Source organism: Mycena indigotica (genome assembly GCF_014461135.1).
Source record: "Mycena indigotica strain 171206Taipei chromosome Unknown Mind.scaff0012, whole genome shotgun sequence".
NCBI lineage: Eukaryota > Fungi > Basidiomycota > Agaricomycetes > Agaricales > Mycenaceae > Mycena > Mycena indigotica.
This window is the reverse complement of record NW_023503011.1, coordinates 1,249,947-1,274,291: the sequence shown is the minus strand read 5'-3', so window position 1 is coordinate 1,274,291 and position 24,345 is coordinate 1,249,947. Positions and strand designations below refer to the sequence as shown.

The 24,345-nt window shown below is 47.6% G+C and overlaps 1 protein-coding gene across 1 annotated transcript; it reads right to left on the bottom strand.

The window, feature by feature from the left end:
* Positions 1-21,086: 21,086 nt before the first annotated feature.
* On the bottom strand, positions 21,087-23,329 carry MIND_01235000 (Choline dehydrogenase; the record flags this gene model as incomplete). Its single annotated transcript, XM_037368845.1, has 8 exons — positions 21,087-21,131; positions 21,179-21,297; positions 21,349-21,712; positions 21,764-22,087; positions 22,137-22,537; positions 22,589-22,921; positions 22,972-23,049; positions 23,101-23,329. The coding sequence occupies 8 exons, from the start codon at positions 23,327-23,329 to the stop codon at positions 21,087-21,089; spliced, it is 1,893 nt and encodes a 630-aa protein (XP_037214813.1).
* Positions 23,330-24,345: the final 1,016 nt, after the last annotated feature.

The window sequence follows — 24,345 nt, the reverse complement described above, 5'->3', positions numbered from 1 at the left end:
GTATTGCAAACGTAACTTACCGATGTGGACAGCGGAAGGGTCAGCAAAGGGACAAGTACGACAACCATGAGAAGGAGGAAGACGAGATAAAAAAAAAGAGGTAGAGAGAGAATGCTACAAGAAAATGTTGAGTAGTGTATGTGTAAATGGTAGACTATGATAGGCACTAAGTAACAACATGGTCAAGGAGTTGGTGAGGATAGACAGCAAGGTCAATGTATAAGAGCATAGGACTGAGATGGATTTGTGGGGAGGGTGCTGGTCCAATGAGGATTTGGGCAATGATGTGATCATGCTGGGGGGAATGGCCTCTACAACCAGCAAGAGATCCGGAGTGGTCGTGCTGAGGCAAGCCCGTATATAACCAGACTGTCGGTCGTGCTGTGGAAGAGCCCTCTACAACCAGCAAGAGCGGTCGTGCTGAGGCCAGTCCATATACAACCAGACTGTCGGTCATGCTGGGGAAAGCCCTCTACAACCAGCAAGGGAGCAGTCGTGCTGCTGCAACAGACATTGAAATCTGTTGGCTGAGGCTGTGGTCCGGCGGCTCAGTGATGGGACATTTTGGACTAACACAAAGTTCAGCATGGATTGAATATTGGGACTGGCTACTGCGCACCTGCTCTTTGCTGCCTGGCATTCCCTGCCAAGGACCCTGACTCACTCATGTCAAGGCCCAGCACATTCCACTACCTCGCCTGCAAGGCCAGCAGGGCACGTGACAAGCAGTAGTGCACATGACAAGCAGCGGTGCATGTGACAAGGACCATCTATCAGCCACCCACAATTGCTTTGAGTGCTGGACATGATGGGCAAGTAGCGCAGGGTGGAAGTGATAACAACCCAAGTTGATAACACAGTTGGATTACAAGGGTTGACAGTTGCAACCTATCAACCCTTGCAATCCAACTGCGTCATCGAGGGCAAGAAGAGGCAGTGGGCGGTGATCAATGCACGCTGCTGTGCACAATGCAACGGACAAGACACGCCATGCAAAAGCTGATGAATAATCGTGGATGGATGGATATCAGCGCTGCCGCCACAGGCAGACACCACGCTATAGATGAGGAGCGACTTTGCAGATAGTGAAGAGCTTGAGGCTCTAGGTAGACTACACAGAAATTGTCTGAGAAATATCCAAGTTAACAGATAACAAAATACACGCACAAAAGGAGTATCCCCAAGCTATAAAACTGGACTGGACAGCCTGAGCATTCCAGCCCTTCAGATCTCTGATTGTTTTGAAGCGGCATAAGGATGTGGCCATCGTACCAGCAGACTATTGGAAGCTGGGATAACCTGCCCTCTCATCAGCCCCACCCACGCTCGCTCCAAACCCACAATCATTGTACACACCATGTTGTCCATGCCAGTGGGCGGTCACAAACAGCAGCTGCACGAACGCGGGGATCTGGTTGGGCAATGATCAACACCATCCCCTCTTCCTAGCTTGTGTCGAGGTCGTGGGTGTGGAAAGCGTGAGAGAAACCCAGCACTGTGACTCGAAGAATCACAGTGATTTGTCAGAGTCTTCCAGTTGGACTCTGACTAAGCATGACCAAGTGCCCAGGTCATCGTTTGCTCCGATCCAACATGTTCTATACCGGCCACGGGCGGGGCGGTGGCGACGGCCAGTGGACCCATCTACAAGACACAAGTGATGAAGGAATATGGGCTCAGCAATGGCGACCTCGCGGAGCTCAGCCCGCGCAACAGCCACCAGCACTGGCAGGTGGTCGTCTCAACAACAGCCACAGACATGGAGCCGCACTGGAGAGCAAGTTGCGGCATCCCAGCAATTTCGGCCCATGCACGTGCTCAGGCGGGCCAGCGCGTGGACACATAGGCATTCAGGGCGACCGGGTGTGGCGTGCCGTGTGCCGAAGGCCCAAAGCTTCAAGTAAGTCGGCAATAGTAACTGCTGGATATATTCTTAAGGGCTAAAAATTGTTTGGCAAGTAGATTAACCTGTGTAGCATGCAAATCGTCAATAATATTGGATCCAACATGTCCAGAACTAGACTACTGTACTCAGACTGAACAACCATCGTCACGTCTGTGTCCTCTTTTCCCAGCTTGTCGTCCGGCTTGTGTTGAGGTCGTGGATGCAACGTGGGTGCCCGGCGTTGTGACCCGAAGACACCCTAAGAGTTGGAGTCATATGATTAGTGATTTGTCAGAGTCTTCCAGTTAGACTCTGACTAAGCATGACCACCGAAAAATCAATCACATTTTATAAATCAAAAACAATGTATTTTCTACGCTACGACACACGATACTATAGTCCAAGCACTAGTGCACCCACCAGTTCATCCTCCCATACACCTGCATCCATCCCACGGGCGTTCCCAACACCGGCACCACGCGGCCCAGTTTCAGTCGAGTTCGCGCTCAGCCTGGTCTTGAGGAACGCTCGGCCGGAGGAAACATAAGCGGGCACGGAGGCTTGGGGACCACCAGCGTCCAGCGTCCGTTGATATCTAAGCTCGATCGCTCGAGCGGCAACACAGGCCATTGTAGATGAAAGGCCGGGGGAAGCTGCGGATCGAGAATCAGACAGAACAACCGGAAAACAACACATACCGTAATGACTCCGTGATTGCTCAGCGGCGCGACAGCTAGTCCAGACATTGGCGTGGCGAGACCTTGAACGCGCCAGAGCGGATTGCCAGATGCAGTGTCAGTTGTCGTGATGAAGAGGACGAGCGGGCACGCACATTGTGTCCATATCCATGCACTTCCCCACAGTGGTTTTTCACGCCTGGTTGTAGTGTGGTCATGAGCTGACACTCTATGAAACCACGAAAGACAATCAGACCGGTCCAGATCTGAATGGCTGTGGCGACGCACCGACATCGTTCTGAGCGGACAGACAATCCCCCGTAAACTTGTACCTTCCCCGAGTCCCCCGTACAAATGCTTACACGGCCCCGTGTCTTGTGGGCGATTTCCGACTTGTACGTCTTCTGCGCGTTGAGGAGAGCGCCGTTGCTGACGACCGTGCCATTTTCAGTGTCGATTTCGTGGTTTCCGAAGGCAGCAGCGAGGTGCGAAGCGTTTTGCCGGTTGCTGGAGGGAGGCAATGCGTCCTCGCACACTGCAGCTTAATTCGGGGGCTTGGCGTTGAGTTAGCGGTAGCATTGCCGCGGCGTCCAGATGTGGGAAACGGCCTTGTTGTCCGAGCTGGGCTGTGAGCGGGCTCCGAGTTGGTGAAGTGAGCGGGTGGGATGACGAAGGCGGGAGAAGTTGGTAAGCGACACGTGCCAGTGTCGGGTTACGGACCCGAAACGCCGGTCGTCACAACCCTGAGCCTTTGCGCTCCCTGAGCCTTTGCGCTGGGCTAGTGTTGTCGGTGAGCCCGCTATCCCCAGCGATCGATCACACTTCTACCAGGCCGCACCCAACACTCTACAGCCACTTGGCAACGCTGACCCCACACTCTGCGGCCCAAACGGCAGCATTTAACCACCACCAAAACGTATGCCGGCGCCCAATATCTGGCGTCCCCTTCCCTTGAATCCCCTCTGGCAACTCACAAAAAACTACGGACTACGGCCTGGGTCAGCACGCTGCCTGAATCACTGTGCTGACCCGGTCCACCAGGTTTCCTCCAAAACTGGGCAAGCGGCTGGGGTAACAGCAGCAACTCGGGAGTGGCCGTTGACCTATGCCCCCCGCTTTCTCCTTGTCTCTGACAACGGCTGTGTCGACTCTCAACGCCAGCAATGACGACGAACTTCATTACTGGGAACTCTAACAACAGAGAGTATCTGTGTTCGGACTCGCCGGCCGAAACCTATGGGAAATGCCATGCTGGCGTTTTCCCCACCAGAATGTGCTTGGCCCGTTCTTGCCAACTACCCACCAAACGGCCGCTTTAACGACCATTTCTGCCCAACTCGCGCGAGATCGTGAGATCGTGACCCTTCTCAACTTTGAAAGCCACGAAGAAGAGATGTGAGATGTCCTGCAGCTGCAATGAGCAGCCTCCAGCTGAGTCGACCTCAGACTCAAAGAAGACGGAAACAGATGCCTGGGTGCGCGACTGGTTGCGCGTCGCGCCCACCGCCAGCAGCAAGCACACACACCTTCCCCGTATCTTTCATCACCAACCTCACCAACGAGCTCGACCCCATCCCCCTCCCCTCTCCAACTTACCATCGCCGCCATTTGTCAACTACGACAACGAATCAGGGAATACCCGCCCAGGCCGGCAGCGAGTTCCGTGTTTGTGTCGCTGGGCTGACAAGGGCCAACAGGTTTCTTGACGGGTAAGTAGCATCATTTTTCTTCCATCTCCTTGTTTCTCATTGAAGTCCAGCACACATATCCAAACGCCACTTGGGCTTCGCTTTCCTCATTTCCCTTGGCTCAAATCAACATAATAATAGAGTGCGAGTTTCTCGCAGGCTGCAACTACGCGTTGTATGTCAGCCGGAAAGTCTATGAGGATTTGGTCTGTTCGGTGCTCGAGCAAGAGAACGTGGAAGGGAGAGAGGACAGTAAGCGCCAGCTGAATATCATTCCAGAAGACTCACGGTTTTCCTAGGCGACATGTGCGTGGCGGACGACTGTATCCACAACATCCAACACATTCTCTATCTTCTGCTCCGAGATGACCAGCCATGTCCACAAACTCATCAACGGTGAATTATTCAATGGTTGAAGAACAATGGTGGCGAGATGATGGTGCAGATATTGACAGGTATGTCCAAATGAGGATCTACTTGTCAGGCACGCCCGAGTGCAAATTTGGCCTCAATGATAAGCTTAGTGGGATGCAGTTGAGTTGGATGATTGCCGCTTCCACCAATGTGTGAGGTTGGACTGGGGGGTGGCTGGGCCGGGTCAAGGGATTGGCGTTGAAGTGGTGTGGCTCGATTGCGCAGATGCTAGTGCTTTCGAGCAAGGTCCAACCATATCTGTGGCGGAGAGTGTTGTTGAAATGTCCCGTTGGATAAAACTCATTGACAATCTGAGAATCTTCCTGTAAGTGAGGTGACTCCAAATTGGTTCAGGTTAGTCTTCACTTCACAGTACAAGTAACTAGTGATTGTGTAGTGGTACTAGTATATCACATTTTTATGGAATCCAAATCAGAATCCCGATCAATAATAGTCCCAGAATCTGATCACAATATTCCAGCCAGGAACATGTGATATATTCCAGGCCGGAATATGGAATGAAAACATGAGGCATATTGAGAATATTCCACGGATATTCCTGTCATATTCCAGCCTAGAAAATAGAATGAATACAGCCTGTAATATTCATAATATTCTCAACATATTCCAGGGCGGAATATGCTCCATTGCCCACAGTGAAAATGGTTCGTCACCCATAATGCCTTCGTGAAGTTAACTTATTACCCCCAGTGGAGTTTTCGACTTTCGTTCGCTTGTGTCGCCGGACGATTTTCAGCATCTGCTGAAATTCTCTGAGCTTATCACCTTGCCGGAGATGCTTGAGCAGTTTTCGCAGTTTGTACGCAAACTTGGGGTTAAGAAAATACAAGGTAATCTCTTTCGACTTGAATTCTGATAGCTTACTAACCGTTCGGCAGACTGGTGGGACCACAAGCAAATGTCTGATTAGATTTTGCCTTGTTTGGTCAAGTCGCTCTTGCCAATGAGGAGTGTCGACTGGGACGTGACTCCTTCGACGACTAACACTGGTGAAGTGCAGCACCACTGGACAAATACTCAGACGGGAACGAAGCGGCCTCTTGTGGAGGCTATAGAGACGTGTGTTTTCACTCATGTGTTTTTATCTTGTTATCTGACCACAGAAAGTGCTCGCACCATTGATTTTCGTGTCTTAGCCGAGGTAGAACTAGCTTTTGAGTCTGGCGTCCTCACCAACCCGTACAACGATGCAAGTCAACGATTGGCCCGTAGTATGGCTTCGGGAGGCACGAGCACAAGCTGAAGCTGCTGATGAGCTAGATGGAGAGATCGAGGCAGCAAAGCAGGAGCAGAGGGCGGCAGCCAAGCGGGTCAAGGAGCTGCGAGCACAGAGGTCGGCAGGAAAGACATCTGGGAAAGGGAAGAAGAAGTTGGCGCAGAAGTTAGCAAGCGACAGCTCTTCGGGACGTGTCAAATCTCAGGCTAAAGGTACGCTTCACTGCTGCTTTTGCGTTTGCTTGTCTGAACTCTTCTCAATAGGTTCTTCGACGGCTTTAAAGATTGTCAATGAGTCAGCGACAGTCCCTCGCTCGCTCTATCCTCCACGTCATACGGGGCCTTTCCTTTCATGTTTGAAGACACCCTCCCTTTCAATGACCCCACCTTGGCGGACGAGAGCCTCAGTAACCAAAATGGCATCAATTTCGACTTCCTGATGCAAAACTCCTCCCCAGACATTGCCATGCCTGATGCCCCGACCTTGGCCAACCCAGCCGTGCTCGACACTGCAACGGCCAGGCTTGATCACACTGGTGTCACTGGCGATGTGTCCGGTTCTTGGTTCGACAGCATGGATGATGCCTCTCCTCCCCACGAGTACTACCCGTTCCCTCATTTTACCCCCTCGCCGCCACCGTCTGCTCCTACCAAGAGCATGGATATAGTGCATGGGGCTGTGTCAAAGCCGTCTCGCGTTACAGGCAAGCGCAAAGCAGCACGACGAGGTAGATATCAGCCTCATTCTCTCCCCTCACGTGACTCGTCGTCGTCGGGCACCTCCTCGTGCCGATGACATTGTCGAGGATATGTAAACTCGTATATTCTTGTTGGACTTATTATACATTAGTCCTAGTCTTACCGTAGCCTGTTTGTAGCATGGGAATGAGAAACTACAGATGTGTCGAATCATTAACTGGGTGTCTCGTCTGTCTTCCTAGAATGTGTCACATTTGACTGCAGGTGTTGAATGTACCCACCTAAAAGGGGACGGTGTCGCATCTGTTTTTGTGTGTGTTGTCAAATCTGGTATGTCCCGACACTATCTGGTATTGTCTTTGGGGAAAACAACTTAAGTATATTACAGCTGAGGTGGATTAGAGGATGGCCAGCATACCCTGCTTGTAACTGCTGAGACTGATGATTCTATCTCAGTCGACTACTTGCTTATCATCCCACCAATCATCTCTGCTACTGGTATGAGAGCTTCAACAAGCAAACCTCCTACTTCTGTAGCTGCTGCTCCAAGTGGTACCCACAGCATCATAGATCCATATCAGCCACATGGTCAGAGGAACACTGCTGCAATTGCTGGGGGGAAGTATCAGCGCTGGAGGATTTATCCTGCTAATATTTATTTTGTTGACTATTTTCCTTTATCAACACAAGAAGAGAAACCAGGATATTGAAGCTGCAGCATCCATTGGTGATTTGATTCCTCTATATGCATAGCATATCTGGTATACTGATACAAGACCCAGATCCATTTGATGCTGGTGTGGTCAACAGAGATACCTTACATACCTCTACACAGACATCAGAATTGGGGTCTATGAAAAGTCTTCCACATACTTATAGCACTTCAAGTTCCAAGTCATCTAACCTAACTACAAGTGTGATATCCACTCAATTCCAGGAAGATACTGAACCACCCTCTTATAATGCTAGTGTCACTATGGTACCTGGATATATATAATTAGGATTGATGGTTCATGCTACAAGAATGTATTGATCACTTTTTTTTTTGACTTATTTGCAACTTATTTGACACAATACTTAATGATCATGATCCAACTGCTAGTATTTAGAAAGCTCTGGACTTTAGGAGTAGCATACATAGCACTCTGTGCGCTATTGATTGTGTGTCTGTGGCGAAGGAGGCGAAAAGGGTGGCATAGAGGCGATTGATGTCGTCTTCGGGCAAGGACTTGCACAGCTGCGCTTCTCTGGCCTGTGCAAAAGGCGAGGACTATGTGCGGAGGTGATCCTTGGCCAGAGACGGGGGGCAGACAGAACTGGGGGCCAGCTCGTTGCCCTTCTTCGGTTTGCGTGCCTTAGCTCGGACGGGAGAAGAAAGAGGTAGGCTGGGACGGGGGACTGGTTTGGCTGGCGGCAGGGCCTTGGTGCGACGTGGTGGCGGGGCCTGAGTCGGCTGGAAACGGGAGAAAGGTTTGACACGCCAGACGGCTGGGTTTGGGGGCGGTAAGGAAAGGGCAGCGGCCAGGATCGGCGGGTCCGGACTGGCCGACAGCGTTGAGAAAGGCAGCGGGGTCTGACGGGCCGGCATGGGAACTGGCAGCGGGAGGTATGAGCTTAAGTCTGGGCGGGGAAAAGAGGAAAGGGGCATCATGGTCTGGGAAAGAAAGACTACATGGTCACATGATATGGAACCAACAAGCTACGAAATATGTCTTAATGTCTGCGGGAAAGTTTGACAACGGGGGAAGGCGCGGGGAAGTCTCGGGCAGCAGGCCGCGGGAGAGGGGGTCTGCTAGGTTGTCCGCGGACCGGATGTAGGTAAGAACTAGCAAGATATTGTGTGTGGCGAGTAAAAACGAGGGTACGACGGAGAGAGAGGTTGATGTCATTGTTGGGGCTGCAGCCCTTGTCAAAGGCGCTAATAACACCCACATTGTCCGAGTGCACAAGAAGGGACATGTTTTCCATGCCCAGGGAGTCCAGAATGCAAGCGAGCAACTCAACCGCTGATGAGTGCGGAGTGGGGACAGCAAATGAGCTCTCTAACTAACCAAACCAACAAAAACAACCAAAACTCCACTTTTCGTAGAGAGAAAGATGTATAATATCGAGTAGGAAAAGTCACAAAAACCCAAAAATCGTCAACTCCTTGTGTGAGTACAGGCCCCTGTGAACAGAGCCTTGGCACAGATGTGTAAGGTTGTAGGGTAGATACGAGTTTCTTGCGAAAAACGTTGATTTGTTGTGCCCCAAAGCGTACTATCGACGAAACTCAGCAATAGAGAAGCGCCAATACGATGCCCGGAGAGTTTATACTCGTTGGATCAGGACTAACTGCCTTAAACCCTCTGAGTTGTCTCGAGTCAGGAACTAACTGCCTTAAACTCTCGACCAGCAACCGAAACCCAATAAACAGCAACCGGAACTCTTGTATTCAGCAACCGAAACCCTCAACCAATAATCCTTCCGACGCGATGATACTATTTCGAAAGAGCTAGCAAGATAGATTGACGAGCTAGATCCCCAGATGCACCTAGTAGAGCGGGGCAATCCGTGAACCTGCCAAATACAAAACAGAGATATAAATACTAAACAGAAATTGATAGAATCAGGGAAAATCTCGAGTAAGAAAAGTCGTCCATGTGCATAATTGTATAGGTATCGTTTTGGCCATACGGCCCAGAGTCGAAAATCCAGGTCCAGATGACTGGTATCGCGTGTATTGGAGTCAATGACCTGTGTAAATCTTCCGTGTTCGCGACCATCTAGTTTGTCTTGTGAAGAATCCCTCGATCTTGAGTAGGATAAGTGGATAGCTCTGCTTCCCAGCTTTCGATTGACACCCATAACTCGTATCCTGTGCGTATGGCCTCAGCGGTGGTTGTCCCAACTCTCCTGGCGCATTTCCAATGTTCAGATGATCAGTTCCTCGACAGTGTTTTAGAGTCGCCGTTGATCACAGGTCCAGGCCCCAATCAATTGAGTAGGTTTTCGCCGTTTAACCGTCCCTTGGCACTCTCGATCCTCCAGCATGATCCGAAACCACGTTCCAATGATGTCAGTCGTCGATCCCAACAGAGATAGGGGTGTCCCTTATCTAGGAGAAGTCGATCTCGAGTCTCCACTGAGCGCCAAACCGAATATGCCTTTTAGAATACACTCCCTCTGGGTATTTTGCATAGAATTGGATAGATTCTAGCGTGGAACGGGCTCTGCGAACTTTTCCTAGTCAAGATTTTGGAATCACTGAGAGCGATTTGATAGATTTTGACTGGTTCTTGTGCAGGTAATTCCCTAGTTGACCATTCGGGACTCATGTCAACTCTGAGACGTGCGCTGAGCAACGAAATCGACAAAAATAGTCGTTTCCTGGTCTGTCCCAGACTGCGGCTTATCACCGCCACTGTCTCGAGCCAACCAATGTGTCGGCTGCGAGATTTCCAGTCGCCCGAACCTTTCCAGGCGGCCCAGCGCCCGTCCAGCCAGACACCAATGCCCCAGCTGGTGGAATCAGGTGGATGCGTCCACGAAAATGTGGTGGTCTTGGCAGGGACCCTTCGGGGCGATGGAATGGGAGACGTTTGGGATTGAGAGGGTGAGCTCCCATCACTTCAGGGAGGAGTAGACAGAGGGCAGGGGGGTGGCGCTTCTTGAAGGTGTTGTCGTTGAAAGCAGTGATGAACGCCGTTAATGGAGGAAGGTAAGAGCGGCCCAGGGGGTGAACGAAGGATAAGTGGCAAAGGGAACCATGGATTTTTTGAGCATCCAGTAATTGGCAGTGGCCTGCGAGGCACTTGGAGCGAAAATCGTGGATCTGACGGAGGAATTTTAAGCGTTTTGCCTCTGGGAGGGCGACCATCTTGTTCGGGAAATTCCGGAGGAAACCAATGTAGGTCATTTTGAAGAGGAATTCTGTCCATTTGGTAGGATGCCATGGAATGTGCAGAGGCTCCAGGGCCAGCAGTGCATCGGAGCAAGAGTGGGGGTACCAGAAAAGAGATGGTGGCCCGGATGGGGGCAAATTGGGCCAAGGAGGACAAACCGGCGTTTGTGGGAGGGCAGGATGGGACATGTCCGGTGGAATTTGGCGATGTCGATAACCATTGCCTGAGAGCCCGGAGGCGCGTTGGTGACCTGAGGGGCGATAAGCAAGGAATGACCACAGAGTGGGGCAGGCACAGCACGAGGAGGAAAAAGCACGAGGAAGAAGTGATATTCAGAGAATACACTGTTACAGAGTAAAGGGTGGAGGTAAAGCACGGTACGAGAGAGAAGGTATGAGGAGCAAAGCAGCATGGGGAAAGGAAAAGGGTGCAGAGCAGGCACGGGAGGTACATGTCCGACTCAGTCTGTGGCAGAGCCAAATCTGGTAGGAAAACTGTCTTTGTCGATAAAGGAGTTCTGACCTAGTGTGACAAATTTCCCAAAAGGGAAATTTTCACCATTTGACTGTATGATCATCTGAGGATGTCACAGATCGTCACAAAATCCAAGTTGTATATTTTGACTATACAAACAACTTTCATTAAGTGACCTATACTTACAGCTGAATAATTGTGCTAGCACTGGCTAATTAATAGCTGGTCTATATCTAATCCAGTGATATCTCACTCAGTAGATGACTTTTATAGGTAATTGAAGCAATACCAGGGGTGCCTAAATGATAAGATCAATATCCTGGACAATCAAATGTTATTAGTATAGCTATATCATCTCATGATGATTCATTACCTACATTGATGCTGCAATATCTCTACCAATCCTGCATCGAGTCAGATGATTCTTGTACTGGTAGGTAGGTCATAACCTAGTGCTCATATGCTCTCATGTGATCATGGTCATATATCTTGAGACTATGATATTACACTGTGTTTCTCTAGTTTTTCATATTTCAAATTTGATCAGACTCAATGATCACTTGATATCTCACTAGAAAATCCATGGATAAGCCTAATACAAGTTGTGCTCTGTTCCAAATGAATGGCCATCGAAGATATGGGAGCTCCTTATGATTTTACATATCATATTTACCTCCATATATGACATATATCCTAACACACCAATCTTCCCATAACTGAATTAGAAGTGAGGGATCCCCAATAGTATAAGGGTAGGAAGCATGAGAAGGGTCCCTCTATAGGATTACACTTTTCACACCATATTATATGCATAAAAAATCTTGTTATTCCCCGTTCTAATAATGAATAGTACTGCACATCATATTAGCAATACAGCTGTAATCTGCTAGTTGATTATAGATCAAATATGTGAAAGTTGGCAAATGAGGTGAATTAGTGATGGGTCAGTGCTAACACATTTATTGAGCTGCCACTATATGTTACTTAATGAAAGTTGTTTATATAGTCAAAATACACAACTTTGATTTTGTGACGATGTGTGACATTCTCTGATAATTCCACTGTTGAACCGCAAAAAATTCCTTTTTAGGAGATATGTCACGCCTGTGACCTCCTATGACACAGCAGAAGTATACAGAGTTGAAACCAGCTATTGATCATCAATATGTATAGTATAACATAGAGATATACAAGAAACCTTGGATGTCATGTCACATACCACTGTCACATACCAGTATCACATCTTGTTGTTGGGGTAAACCTGTACAACAGGCAGGACAGGGGTTATAGTGGTCAATATAAGATTATTGTTAAGTTACTATACCTTAGTATCTACCAGTCACAAAATATCATACTGACCTTGTGCAATAATGCACAAAATGACTTAGAGCCTGGGGTCCCAGAGATATTGCAGTTTTATAGCCCCCTTTATTGCAGCATAGGGCTTTTTATATCATCTCTTCTAATTAGAATGGTCACCCACATGGGTGGTCCATTCTAATTAGAAGAGATAATTGGGATTAACAGGTGAAAGCATGGTGGGTTCTCTTGCCACAGAAAGAGCATTGGTGGACATGGTCGCGGTTGTGGGTGCAGCTCGAGAAGGCCTCTCCGCGGGTATTCCAGTTCCAGCAGAGTTCGGCGGCGCCAGCTTTCGTGAGAATGGAGTCGTTTCTGAATTCACAGAAGGTTGGCTTGCCATCTGCAAGGGATCTAGCGGAGCAGGATGGGCCCAGATAACCGGATCTAGCGCAGATGAGACAGACGGGGTCGCGCGCTCCAGCCCCAGTGCCTGGCCAAAATAATGGCCTGGCCAGAAGGCCGCCACCACCCTGCAGCAGCGGGCCACGACCTACGCGGAGGTTGACCAAATGCAGGGTGCGGGCGGGCGGCTGGAGAGCGGGGGGCCTTGGCACGCTCGATCTTCAGGTCGATGATGGCTGATTGCAGATGAGAGCTGTAGAGCGGAACGTCAAAGACGAAGGGGCGGTGTGTGTACTGCGTGCGGAGTTTTGTCATGGAATCTATTTATATTGGAGCCTCAATGTACTTAAATATTTCCTTTTTGGGAAAAGTGCTTATTTATTGTTTGTATCACTTTGATCACATCATTGATCATATCAATTTTCCGAAATGCATTGAACATGCTGTGATCAAAGTGCACCTGCTAAGCCCAATTATCTACTCTACTTAGAATGAAGAGCCCACTGGGGTCTTCATTCTAATTAGAAGGGAACATATGAAAATGCCTATGCTGCAGTAAAGCTCACAATAAATCTTCTATAACTGCAATAATTTCACAGCATAAGATGATACTGACCCTAAGTGTCTATGCTGCAAATATTATGCCTATGCTATATTTACTACAAGACAAGAAGCCTTAAGGTGCAACTAGAGTACTTATGCTGCAAGAAAACTGCAATAATTTCTAGCTATATGACATAGTAACTTCTAAGTCAGTGGCTGCTACATATGCTGCAGTAAGTCCTAGACATTTATTCAAGTATGTAAGTCCAGCTCTATCTAATCGTAAACTACCTGAAAAGGAAAGTCCTAATCGTCAGTAAATTTGAGCACCTGTGCAGGCTAATACCTACCAGCTCCGTACATGCTGTTACAGAATGTGACATATAGTCACAAGTGTGAGATAGTTCCCAAAAAGGAAATTTTGCAGTTTAACAGCAGGATGACTAGAGAATGTCACAAATCGTCACAAAATCAAAGTTATGCATTTTTACTATACAAACAACTTTTATCAAGTGACCTATAGCTGCAGCTCAATAGCTAGGTTAAAACTGTCCAATCACTGGCCAATAGATAACTGATGGGCCTCTAATAGATACCTAAGCCAAACACATGAATCAAGTACTAGGTAGAAGGTTCTCAAAGGTATCATTGATCAATGAGATATTTGATATAATTACCATATTCACCATTCAATTATAAAAAAAATGGAATATCTCAAAATTAAAACATGTAAGGTGGCTGGATTGTAGGTGTAGATAATATAGACTGAGGCTCTAGTGTGTGACTTCCTAATCCACAGTGAATATGGCACTGAGAATACAATGCATTTGCTCATCAGTGGTATTTGACCTCCATCAACCATAAAAGATAAGCATGGATCCTCAGCTAGCCTTGGAGGATAAAGCTGGGAGAGAGCTCATTTGAAAGGTATAACATGTTACCATTTCCTGACCCATCCAGTCATATCATCTGTCACCATCACCTTAATTTATCAACTGCCAAGTATGACTGAATACTGAGTTGAGGAGCATTTTGCTGATATCTTGGGCCCTCATGCATATAATCTCATGATCCAAGTTGATCCAGCTACAGAGGATAGTTCACTATAATCCTACATATTAGTGACCCCACAGGAAGTGTTGAGGTCACTGAATTTCCAGAGACCCTAGGTGCTATATAACCTGAGATAGAAATATGCTAGAGGGGCAGGGGTACCAGTTTCTGGGAGGTATACTATACCCCTACTATCATATATACTCAGATTCCCCAGATTCACAAAGGCTATACCATGGTGAACTCATCATTATTGGAATAGATAATATTGATAATGGTCCTGTACAAGATCCAGGATAGCTATGAGGTTGATTTAAGTGCTAGACAGGTTTATTTGAGGTTCTATACAATCCTAAGTTCAAGTCTTTTATCATACTTGAAATTAATTTCTGACCAGTTGTAATAGCGAAGACACTCTTTTTTACTCTATGGGTACCTACCCTCTCTTCAGCTACCTTTAGTAGCACACTCCAGAACCACGACTGATTCTGGTATAGGGTCTCAGTAGACATTCAAATATCTTCATACACCCACCTCAAGGTCCAATACTCAGTTTATAGACCTCACAATTCCTGTAAACCAGTCTTTGCACTTTCCCAGTAGTTGAATGTCGACCCCAATTCACCATCCAAGAGCATACACTCATGAATCAGAGTATATAGGTATATATATATACCTTATTGACTGAACTTGACATATTTTGATCCATAATCAACTCACAGATCATGGCTATATTGCCAATATGATGTATACTAGCAGCCATGTGTATAATGGACATTTACCAGAGATTTCATGGATAAAACAAGATGGGAGGTATTCCATCTCTTAGGGAGACCCTCTGTATGCTTCCTGCCCTCAATCCATTGGGTACCCCTCACTTCTGAGTGAGTTATTAGGAGATTGGAGTAATAAGATATACACCATATATAGAGGTGAATATGATGCCTAAAAATATGGGGGGTTCTCTTATTAAGAAAAATATATGTAGTAGACCAGAATACAACTTGGATCAAGCTTATCCATGAATTCCTCATCAAGATATCAAGTGATCATTGTGCTTGATCACATTTAATGGAGGAAAACTACGGAAAAGTGGTATAACAGTATAGTCTATAAGTATGAGACCAGACCCACATCAGAACATGTCTACACTAGGTTATTACCTACCTACCAGTATAACAATCATCTGACTTAATGCAGTATTGATGAAGATATCGCTGCATCAAGGTGTGTGATGAATAATCACACTTATTAATAATATTGTATTGTGAAGGATATTAATATATCTTGCAAGTACACTTTGTAGTGCTTAAATCATCTCTATAAGTTGTCTACTTAGTGAGATATCACTACATCAGGTGGAGATCAGCAAATGATTAGCCATTACTGAATAATTATGACTATAGGTCACTTAATGAAAGTTGTTTGTATAGTTAAAATGCAGTATGTGACAATCTCTGGTAATCCTTTTTCAGGTAGTCTATGATTGGATAGAACTGGACTTACCTAGTTGGGTAAATGTCTGGAGTTTACTGCAGCATATGTAGCAGCCGCTGACTTAGAAGTCACTGTGTCATATAGCTAGAAATTATTGCAGTTTTCTTGCAGCATAAGTACTCTAGTTGCAGCTTAAGGCTTTTTGTCTTGTATTAAATATTGATATTTGCAGCATAGGCATAACATTTGCAGCATAGACACTTAGGGTCAGTATCATCTTATGCTGTGAAGTTATTGCAGTTATAGAAGATTTATTGTGAGCTTTACTGCAGCATAGGCATTTTCATATGTTCTCTTCTAATTAGAATGAAGACCCCAGTGGGCTCTTCATTCTAATTAGAGTAGATAATTGGGCTTAGCAGGTGTCAAAGTGTTATTGACTCTGCAATCCAGAACAATAGTCTTTTTGTGATTCATTCTAACATCTGACTTAGAATGACTCACCATAATTGTTTCTGACTATGCATCAACTGTGCATGACTGTGCTTCAACTGTGCATAACTGTGCATACTGTGCATCAACTGTGCATGACTGTGCATTGACTGTGCATGACTGTGCATAGCTGTGCATCAACTGTGCATACTGTGCATCAACTGTGCATTACTGTGCAAACTGTGCATTGACTGTGCATTGACTGTGCAAACTGTGCATTTGACTGTGCATGCAGGAACAATAGAGTTTAGTAATAAACTCTTGACTTGGAAACGACTCATTTCAATTGTTCTTGACTGTGCATTGACTGTGCAATTCAGAACAATTGAACAAACAATTCAAACTTTGGAGAGTCATACTGACTCATGATGACTCAGCATGACTCTGCCCAAAGGTATAAATACAGCTCACTTCCCTAGTAGTTACACATCCTCTTTTGTATCAGATACTACCTGAATTGACACTGTCATTCACTACACCTTACTCTGTGGTTATTACAGAAGCCTTAATCTGAGATTATACGGAGATCCCCTTACTCTGTGGGTATACAGAAGCCTTTATCCGAGGTTATACGGAGAACCCTTTACTCTGTAAGTTAACGGAAGCCTTGCTCTGAGGTTATACGGAGAAGCCTGGGCTCTGGCGTTAAACAGAGGCCTTACTCTGAGGTTATATGGAGAAAGCCTTGAATCTGAGGTTATACCAAGATTACCATTTCTATTTTCTTTTCATAGTAGCTTTACTGTTTTTGTTATCTCACCTTCTCTTATTCTAAGAGAAGACTCAATCAACTGACTTGGAGTATTGTTTGATATTTGGGTGTTGTCGCACAAACTGAACTGAACCCTAAACACATTATCAATTGATCACGCCAAATCGTACACTGTACGCTACGTCTATCAATTATCAATTATCTCTGACTACGCGTTTCGCTAACAAGTTTGATGTCAGTTTCCAGAATGGCTGGGAAGAGAGATTCGCCATCTTGGTGCTGCTCGAAGAAGGCGAAGTGGTCAGTGAATCGTTGAACAAGCCCAGGCTGTGCATCAGCCAGGAATGACAGCAAGTTCTTGTACGCCTCGATCCACTGGCCGCGGTCTAGATTCTTCTCGTCCAGTGTCTGCTTCTGGAACCCGCCTACGTCAAGGACAATGGGTCGCTTCTCTGTGCCTGCGGGAGCGTTGAGCTTCTTCGTGGGCAAAGTGGCGGCGTTAGCGGCGATGTGATGGAGGGAGGACATGGTGAAAAAGGGAGAGAGGGCACTCCATGTGAAGGTGGAAGAGTTTGTGCAGCAGGCGGTGGAAGGTGACCGGGAGGGCCAGGCCCTGGACCAAACGCATCCTCTCGCGGGGTTTTTTGGCCTTGCGCTGCTCTTCGTCGTTAGATGCGGGCTTCTTCCTCTTCCCTGAGATGATGTCTCTGAACTTCGACACCGCTTCAAGGGCCGTTCGCGGGGAGGCCTTGGCGAGGATGTGGTCCCAGAGGGTGGTAGAAGGGGAGGCAGGTTCTTCTTCCACTGTGATCAGTGACTTGTTGTCCGACGCATCTTCTGATGTGTCTGGGAAACGGGCATAAAAGAGCCTCTGCTCCGCCTGTTCAGCGTTGCGGGCCGCAATTTTCTCATTCTCGGCGCGCTTCTGCGGGGCAGTGAGGTTCTTCAAGGCTTCGATGACGTTTGCAGAGGAGTGAGTGCGGTGGGTCCTAGACAGAGGCACCGTGGGGCTCGGGGAGTGGTCAGGCATGGAGACGGCCGGACCAGAGGAGGCGTTGGAGGACAAGAAAAAGACGGACACGAGAGATGTGTCGAGGGCGGAGAAGAAGAAAGATGGATCACATGACTATGTACTTGACACATCTCAGACTAGCCTATCCTATGATGTCCTTGAGCCGCTCGTGCCTCACGTCAAGAACATCTTGGATTTTTGTATAATTTTTTTTTACCAAAAACAAAGGGTTTCTGCAAAGTGAAAGTTAGTTATAAAACAATAGGTTTTCAAATCAACTTTCTGAAAGAGGAAATTACAACAAAATCTAAAGGTTTATTTTTTTCACAAAAACATTATCCATAAACTAGTACTTTTAGGAGCTGAATCGACAGTAAACTCTGCAGTGATGATCTAAGTTATGGTCTGTCACAATCAATATCTATCTGAGCTCTATGAGACCTATATCTTTTTAGCTGTCTTATGTACCTAGATATATGGTTCCAAAAAGGAAATTTATTACTGTTAATTATCAGAGAATGTCACAGATTGTTACTAAATCAGAGTTGTATATTCTGACTGTATAAACAAACTGTTACAACTTCTATTAAGTAACAGGGTACCCAGCTTAACATAAAACTTGCTTTCAGAAGCCAACAAACATGAATCTTGCAAAGTTGAGATAGTTTTGCCATTTGAGGATACAAGTTGTGTAGTTTGTCTATATGTCACTAAGTGACTTATAGTCGCAGCTGAACAGTTGTGGCAGTACCAGCCAATCATTAGCAGATCTACAACTGATGAACCTTTATATCCATAACTACTCAATAGAAATATATAATTCAAGTAATGGCAGGAAGATTCTCAAGAGTATTATTAATACACCACCAACTGGACCTGACATTTTACTGATGTCACGTTGAAACATCGTCTGACATCGCATTGTGATGTCGGCACCATATTGATTTGATGTCAAGATCAAATTGAATGGTCAGATCTTTCTGACATTCAGCTGACAACAAACATCATCAGGATGTCTTGCGTAGGATCAGCTTAAGACGTCGTTCTGAGCCTGAACAATGTCACTGCTACTAGCAACAGATGAAAGAGATAGACACATTTTGGTTAGACAGTGAACGGCGTGAATTCAATTAGGTACTACGATACATATCATACTCACATGCCCACTGAGGCGTGCGCCGATATTTGGTCTCCCGCCCCATCATCGTCCACACTACCACTATCCAACTCCACTGCAGTTGCTGGCTCCACATCCCCATCTCCTACCACTTCCGTATCATCATCCTCATCACTGCCTGAATCATCCCGCCCCCTCGCCTTGCGCTTCTGACCCCGCGGCTGACCCCGCTTGACTGTTTTTGCCTCCGCTTGCAAGTAACGGATCCACACCTTGGATGACACCTCTGTAGCGAATGTGCAGGGGCTGGCACTGGGTTTGGGCGGATATTGTTCCTGGTCTAGCTCATAGCACAGCTGGAGTGCGCTAATGACCCATGTCAGTGGTAGCAATGGGATGTATAGTATACAGAGCGCACCCAATATGCTCCTCTGCTGTCGCACCATAGAGCGCTTCAAGTTCGGCATCGACACTTGCCCAGAATTTGCGGTTTGGGTGGGCCTTCTCGACTTCCATGCGCTAATAAATGTCAGATAGCTCCGTGCGGCAGGAGACAGATGTACCATAAGTGCAATGCGATGGTGCAAGGCAAGGGTCGGGCTTAGATCCGGTGCGAAGTCAGTGATGATATCTTGGACGAAGTTGCGTGATGTGAGTCTGTGCAGCAACAGAGTCCTTGACCTACAAAAAAGCATTAACATTTGATGTAATAGATAACCAGGATACGCACCTTTGTTTTCAATGTGTTCTTGGCCAAGCTCATTTGACGCGCACAGATGACGACCAATCCATCATGTGCCGCGTCATTCTCCTCGGTTGGGAACCCATAACGGGTACTGCGGAGAAGCGCTGCCTATAATGGGTGAGGACTTGGATGCTGTCGCCAACATCATAAGACGCACTGCCAATGCCAACTCAGATGCGCTGTCGAAGAACCGCAACTCGGGAAGCAGCAGCATGGTCCGAGAGTGCTTGCAGATTGCTTTCTGCAATTGCGCATCAGTAAACGGAATGGTGGTATGTAGAACCGGACCATCTGGTCATTACTCGGCGTCCACTGCTCAGCCTTGGCCACTGCCAAAGCCATGGCCTCCTCATGCAACGCAACAGTGGCAACAAATGCCATGATTTCACGTTCTTCCAGATTTTTGGTCTGCAGTGAATATCAGAGGAATAAAATGTGAAAGAGATCTGCCAGACGGACCTCGAAGAATTGTCGAAGCAAGGGAAGGTGCCGCTCTGAGACCTTCATCTTCTTGGAAACCTGCTCTCCATACCGAATACGGTCGGCAACTAATTACTAATTTTTATATCCAGAGACTCCAAACTAAGATTCTGGTGTGTCCATTTGCAGTCCCAAGTAAATTCCATACTGAGAGGGGAAGGCATTCACTTATAGTAGCATTTAACCTTTATCAACTGTGAAAAAATAAACATGGATCTCTAGCTAGCCTGGGTGGATAAGGATGGGAGGGAGTGATTCTGATTCTGATTCTGATTCTGATTCTGAGGCCCTGACCTCTGCTATATAAGTCCAGCTTCGGGTGGCCGTTTTGGAGCAAAACCCCGATTCGAAGAAATGACTTAGAGCCTCTCAGAAATATTGCAGTTTTATTGCCACCTTTATTGCAGCATCCCTAAGGGAGTTTTGAGACATTTCTTCTAATTAGAATGGACAGTGCACTTGGGTGTCCATTCTAATCAGAAGAGATAATTGGGATTAACAGGTGGTTAGGGCTGCAAAAACTAATTCTAAAAAACAGAAATTTCCTTTTTCAGACAGTTAGGCAGAAAAACCAATAATTTTGTAACCAACTCTCTATTTGTGGAAATTAAGTATTGGCTTTCGATAATAAAAAATCATTCAAAAACTAATATTTTTTTTGAACTGCCTTCCGAGAGCCAGATTTCCGGTAAACTCCGGAGTGTCTAAAGCTCTTTCTCTTGTTAAAATGGACATTTGCTTCAACTTTGATGATATGTTGTATTGACACAAGAAATTACATTAGGAGCTACGTAACCCAAAACAACAAATAAATATAACTGGCCTGTGCAGCTCCTAAGAGTATTGTGCAATCAGGATATCAGCGGCCTTTTCCGATATCTACACGCATTCAACGAAACAGTCCCAGAAAGGGAAACCGAGCTTACCATGTACGTTGGCGTTGTGACAAACCATCCAGGAACATTTGCCCATGAGCTGATGTCGACCACACGCAGGTTGCCGACCCCGCGGACTTGGAAGTTGTTGTCAAGGACGGCAGTTGGATCTACAATCAAGAGTCACTTTGGAAGAGGAGTGGGCGAATGGCTGGACTCACCACCATCGGCGCCAATTTTTGCCGTGCAACACGCGTGGTGTCCAAACACCCTCTGCAATACATGGTCCTCGATCTGCGCATCGCTGGCCGCTTGCGGTCCGGGATATACCTCGGCGTCGACATGATCTATGATACCGGTTTGCGCTACGACGGAGCGTGCGATCTTGACGCCTTCACGCAGGGATGCGATGTCTGCTGGACCTCCTGGGCCCTCGAAGCGGTGCTTGTTGATGACGAGCTTGTCCTGTGGATGTGGGCCAGTCAGTTGGACGGTGCCGCGCGACGATGGGTGCGCTTTCAGGGTGATGGCCGTCAGTGCGTTGTGGACGTTTGCAATCTGTTCGGGAAACCCGTGATAAAAGCCCTATAAACAGTATCTCAGCCGCGAGCAAAAGGACACAGCCAGTCAACACACCGCAAAATATGCAGGGAACCAATAGACCATGATATCTGGCTCCGTTAACCCCGGGGTGCTGTTCGTCTGGAGCATCCAAAGGGCAGCCCCGAGCGAGTAAAGATTTTGCCCGCCTGTTGCACTCCATTCGGCTAAGCATGGGTCATCCTTGCCGTCGTAAAGGACCGTGCAACCATTATAGAGAGTATGATTCTGCTTGAGCGTCCAGATGACGGACAATTCGTCATGATCCTGCAAGTTGGCGCCGACTCCGGGAAGGTTCACGATGGGTTGGATGCCGTTGGCGGTGAGTTGCTTTTTGTCGCCGATTCCGGAGAGCATCAACTACGAGACCTTGTGAGTGACGAATATGTACGTGGTGTGCATATCTCACGAGTTGCGGGGTTTGAAACACGCCGGCGCTGATGATGACCTCGTATTTTGCGGTGACAAGTTTGGGTACTAGGATCTTCTTGCCGTTAAAATTGCTTGCGACGGGCAGGGCCGCATTGGGAACTAGTTGGACACCATAGGCCTGGGGCTTTCCGGTCTTCTTGCTCTTGCACAACTGGATCTTGGTGACGAGCGTGTCCGTGGCGAGCGTCAACTTTTTCGGCGCCGCGGCGTGGGTGTCGCGGATGAAGTCGTGAACATACGACCGGTTGTGGACTTCTGAGATGGTGTAGGAGGGAACGCCTGCGCCAAAGGCAGCCTCCGTCTCCGCAGCATTGATGTCGGAGATTACCCCGGGAGGGAAGCTGCCCATGGTACCTACGACGTCGAGTAATTGATTGTCTACAATTGTTTGAGTCTCGGCGGTCAATAAGAAAGATGTGTATATCTCACCGGCGAATTGTGGCAACACAATTATCTGTGTGGGGTTCAAGCTGGTTGTAAGCCATCCATCAAATCCGTGATTCGCATCGCCCGCTTCAGCGTACAAATTGCGCTCGAGCTTCGTGAAGTATGAGCGCATGTGATCGTAACTCCAAGTCGAATCGTTGAACATGCCAGCGATGGCGTCGAAGTCCTTGCGCGTCAACCCAATGTGGTTGATCATAGCATTGTGGATGGTCGAGCCACCCAAGGCGCGCGCGCGGGGGTACCATTCGCCATCGCGGGGGAACTTGGCGCCAAGAGAGTATTGCGAGTGGCTGTAATTCAATTCGGAGGCGGGGTCTAGGTTAGCAGTTAGAGTCAGAGAAGAAGCATGAGAAAATAAGGCTAACCCTCTATGGCACGGCCGAAGTAGAATGGGATGGTAGAGTTGACGGTCGTAACATCGTGCCCCGCGTCAACAAGCAGTACTATATAAATATCGGTCAAAGGAGGTAAGAGCTAAATATAGTCGAACTCACCCGAGAAGCCGGCCTTGACCAGCCTCGAAGCAACAGGACCGCCCCCAACCCCGGCGCCAACCACTATAAAATCGTAATTCGCCTTGGCCGGATCGGGACATGCATCAAGCCCAAGCAGCGCGTCTGCATCAGCTGAAACGGTCGCGTCTGCATCAAGGGAGACTAAAGCAGCCAAAGCGCCGTAGAGAAGAGCGCTGGAGAGTAGCGACAGGAATGCACGGGAGCGCATGGGAGGAGTAATGAGCGACGGGAAATGGCGGGTAGAGCAAGCAGGAATCAGAGGGATGGTTTATATTGTTGAGAAGTTAAGAGCTTTGAGAAGGAGAATGATGCATCACGAGGAAAAGAAGGATGTTTGTGGGGGTCTAGCGATAGACAGATACTGTTTGTTATCCAGTTAGTTGGCACCGCCGGGTTCTCCGATGTCAGAACGTGGGCGTACCGACAATCATCGCCCACTATCTTGAACGTCGATACATATTAATAAATGCCAGCCTGAGCGTTTTACCATAGAAGGCGAGTGTAGAAGGCAAAGGAGGAGAGTGACGTGTCCATGTTACCGTCACAGTGATTGCCGCTCAGTCACGAGTGTCACAGATTACGTGTTTTTTCTTCTTGCTTTCGTCTCCCACTCCACTGACGTCGCCGACCATGCGTCCCCGCGGAATTGCTTCCAAGCTATACGCATACAGGATAGCGACTTCCTGGCGTAAGATGCGAATTGCTCCCGCGGCGGTCGTTGCAGATATCTCCGGCTTCACTGTCTGACGTTTTTGCATTCAATCTGGATGCCCTGGCGTAGGATATACATTCACCGCCTTCCTCACCTGACCCCGCACTAGACACTGCAACTTACCAACCGCGATGCTACCGCCCACCAATATCCGGTCATTTCCGAAGCGCAAATCATCCCTCTGCGCTCTACAGTTGGTACCTCACTCAGAATTGAAGCGCGTGCCAGTGTGCTTATGCTTGTCCATGCTTCTGCGTTCACGTCCGTATGATCACATATTCAAATTTGCAAATAAATCCCTAATACCACCGCCGTAGATCCATTTGAACCCACATTGACACAGCGACCGCCGCAATGTCAGATGGCCCATGTAGTGGCATGAATGGTCGTGCTTTCAAGCGTGTCTTCATATCCATTATTCCCCTGACACGGCTGAACGCGTGGAAGGAAGAGTGGAGTCGATAAAATGGCGGAAAACGGACGAAGTTGTTCGGCGTCCCCGAAAATAGAGT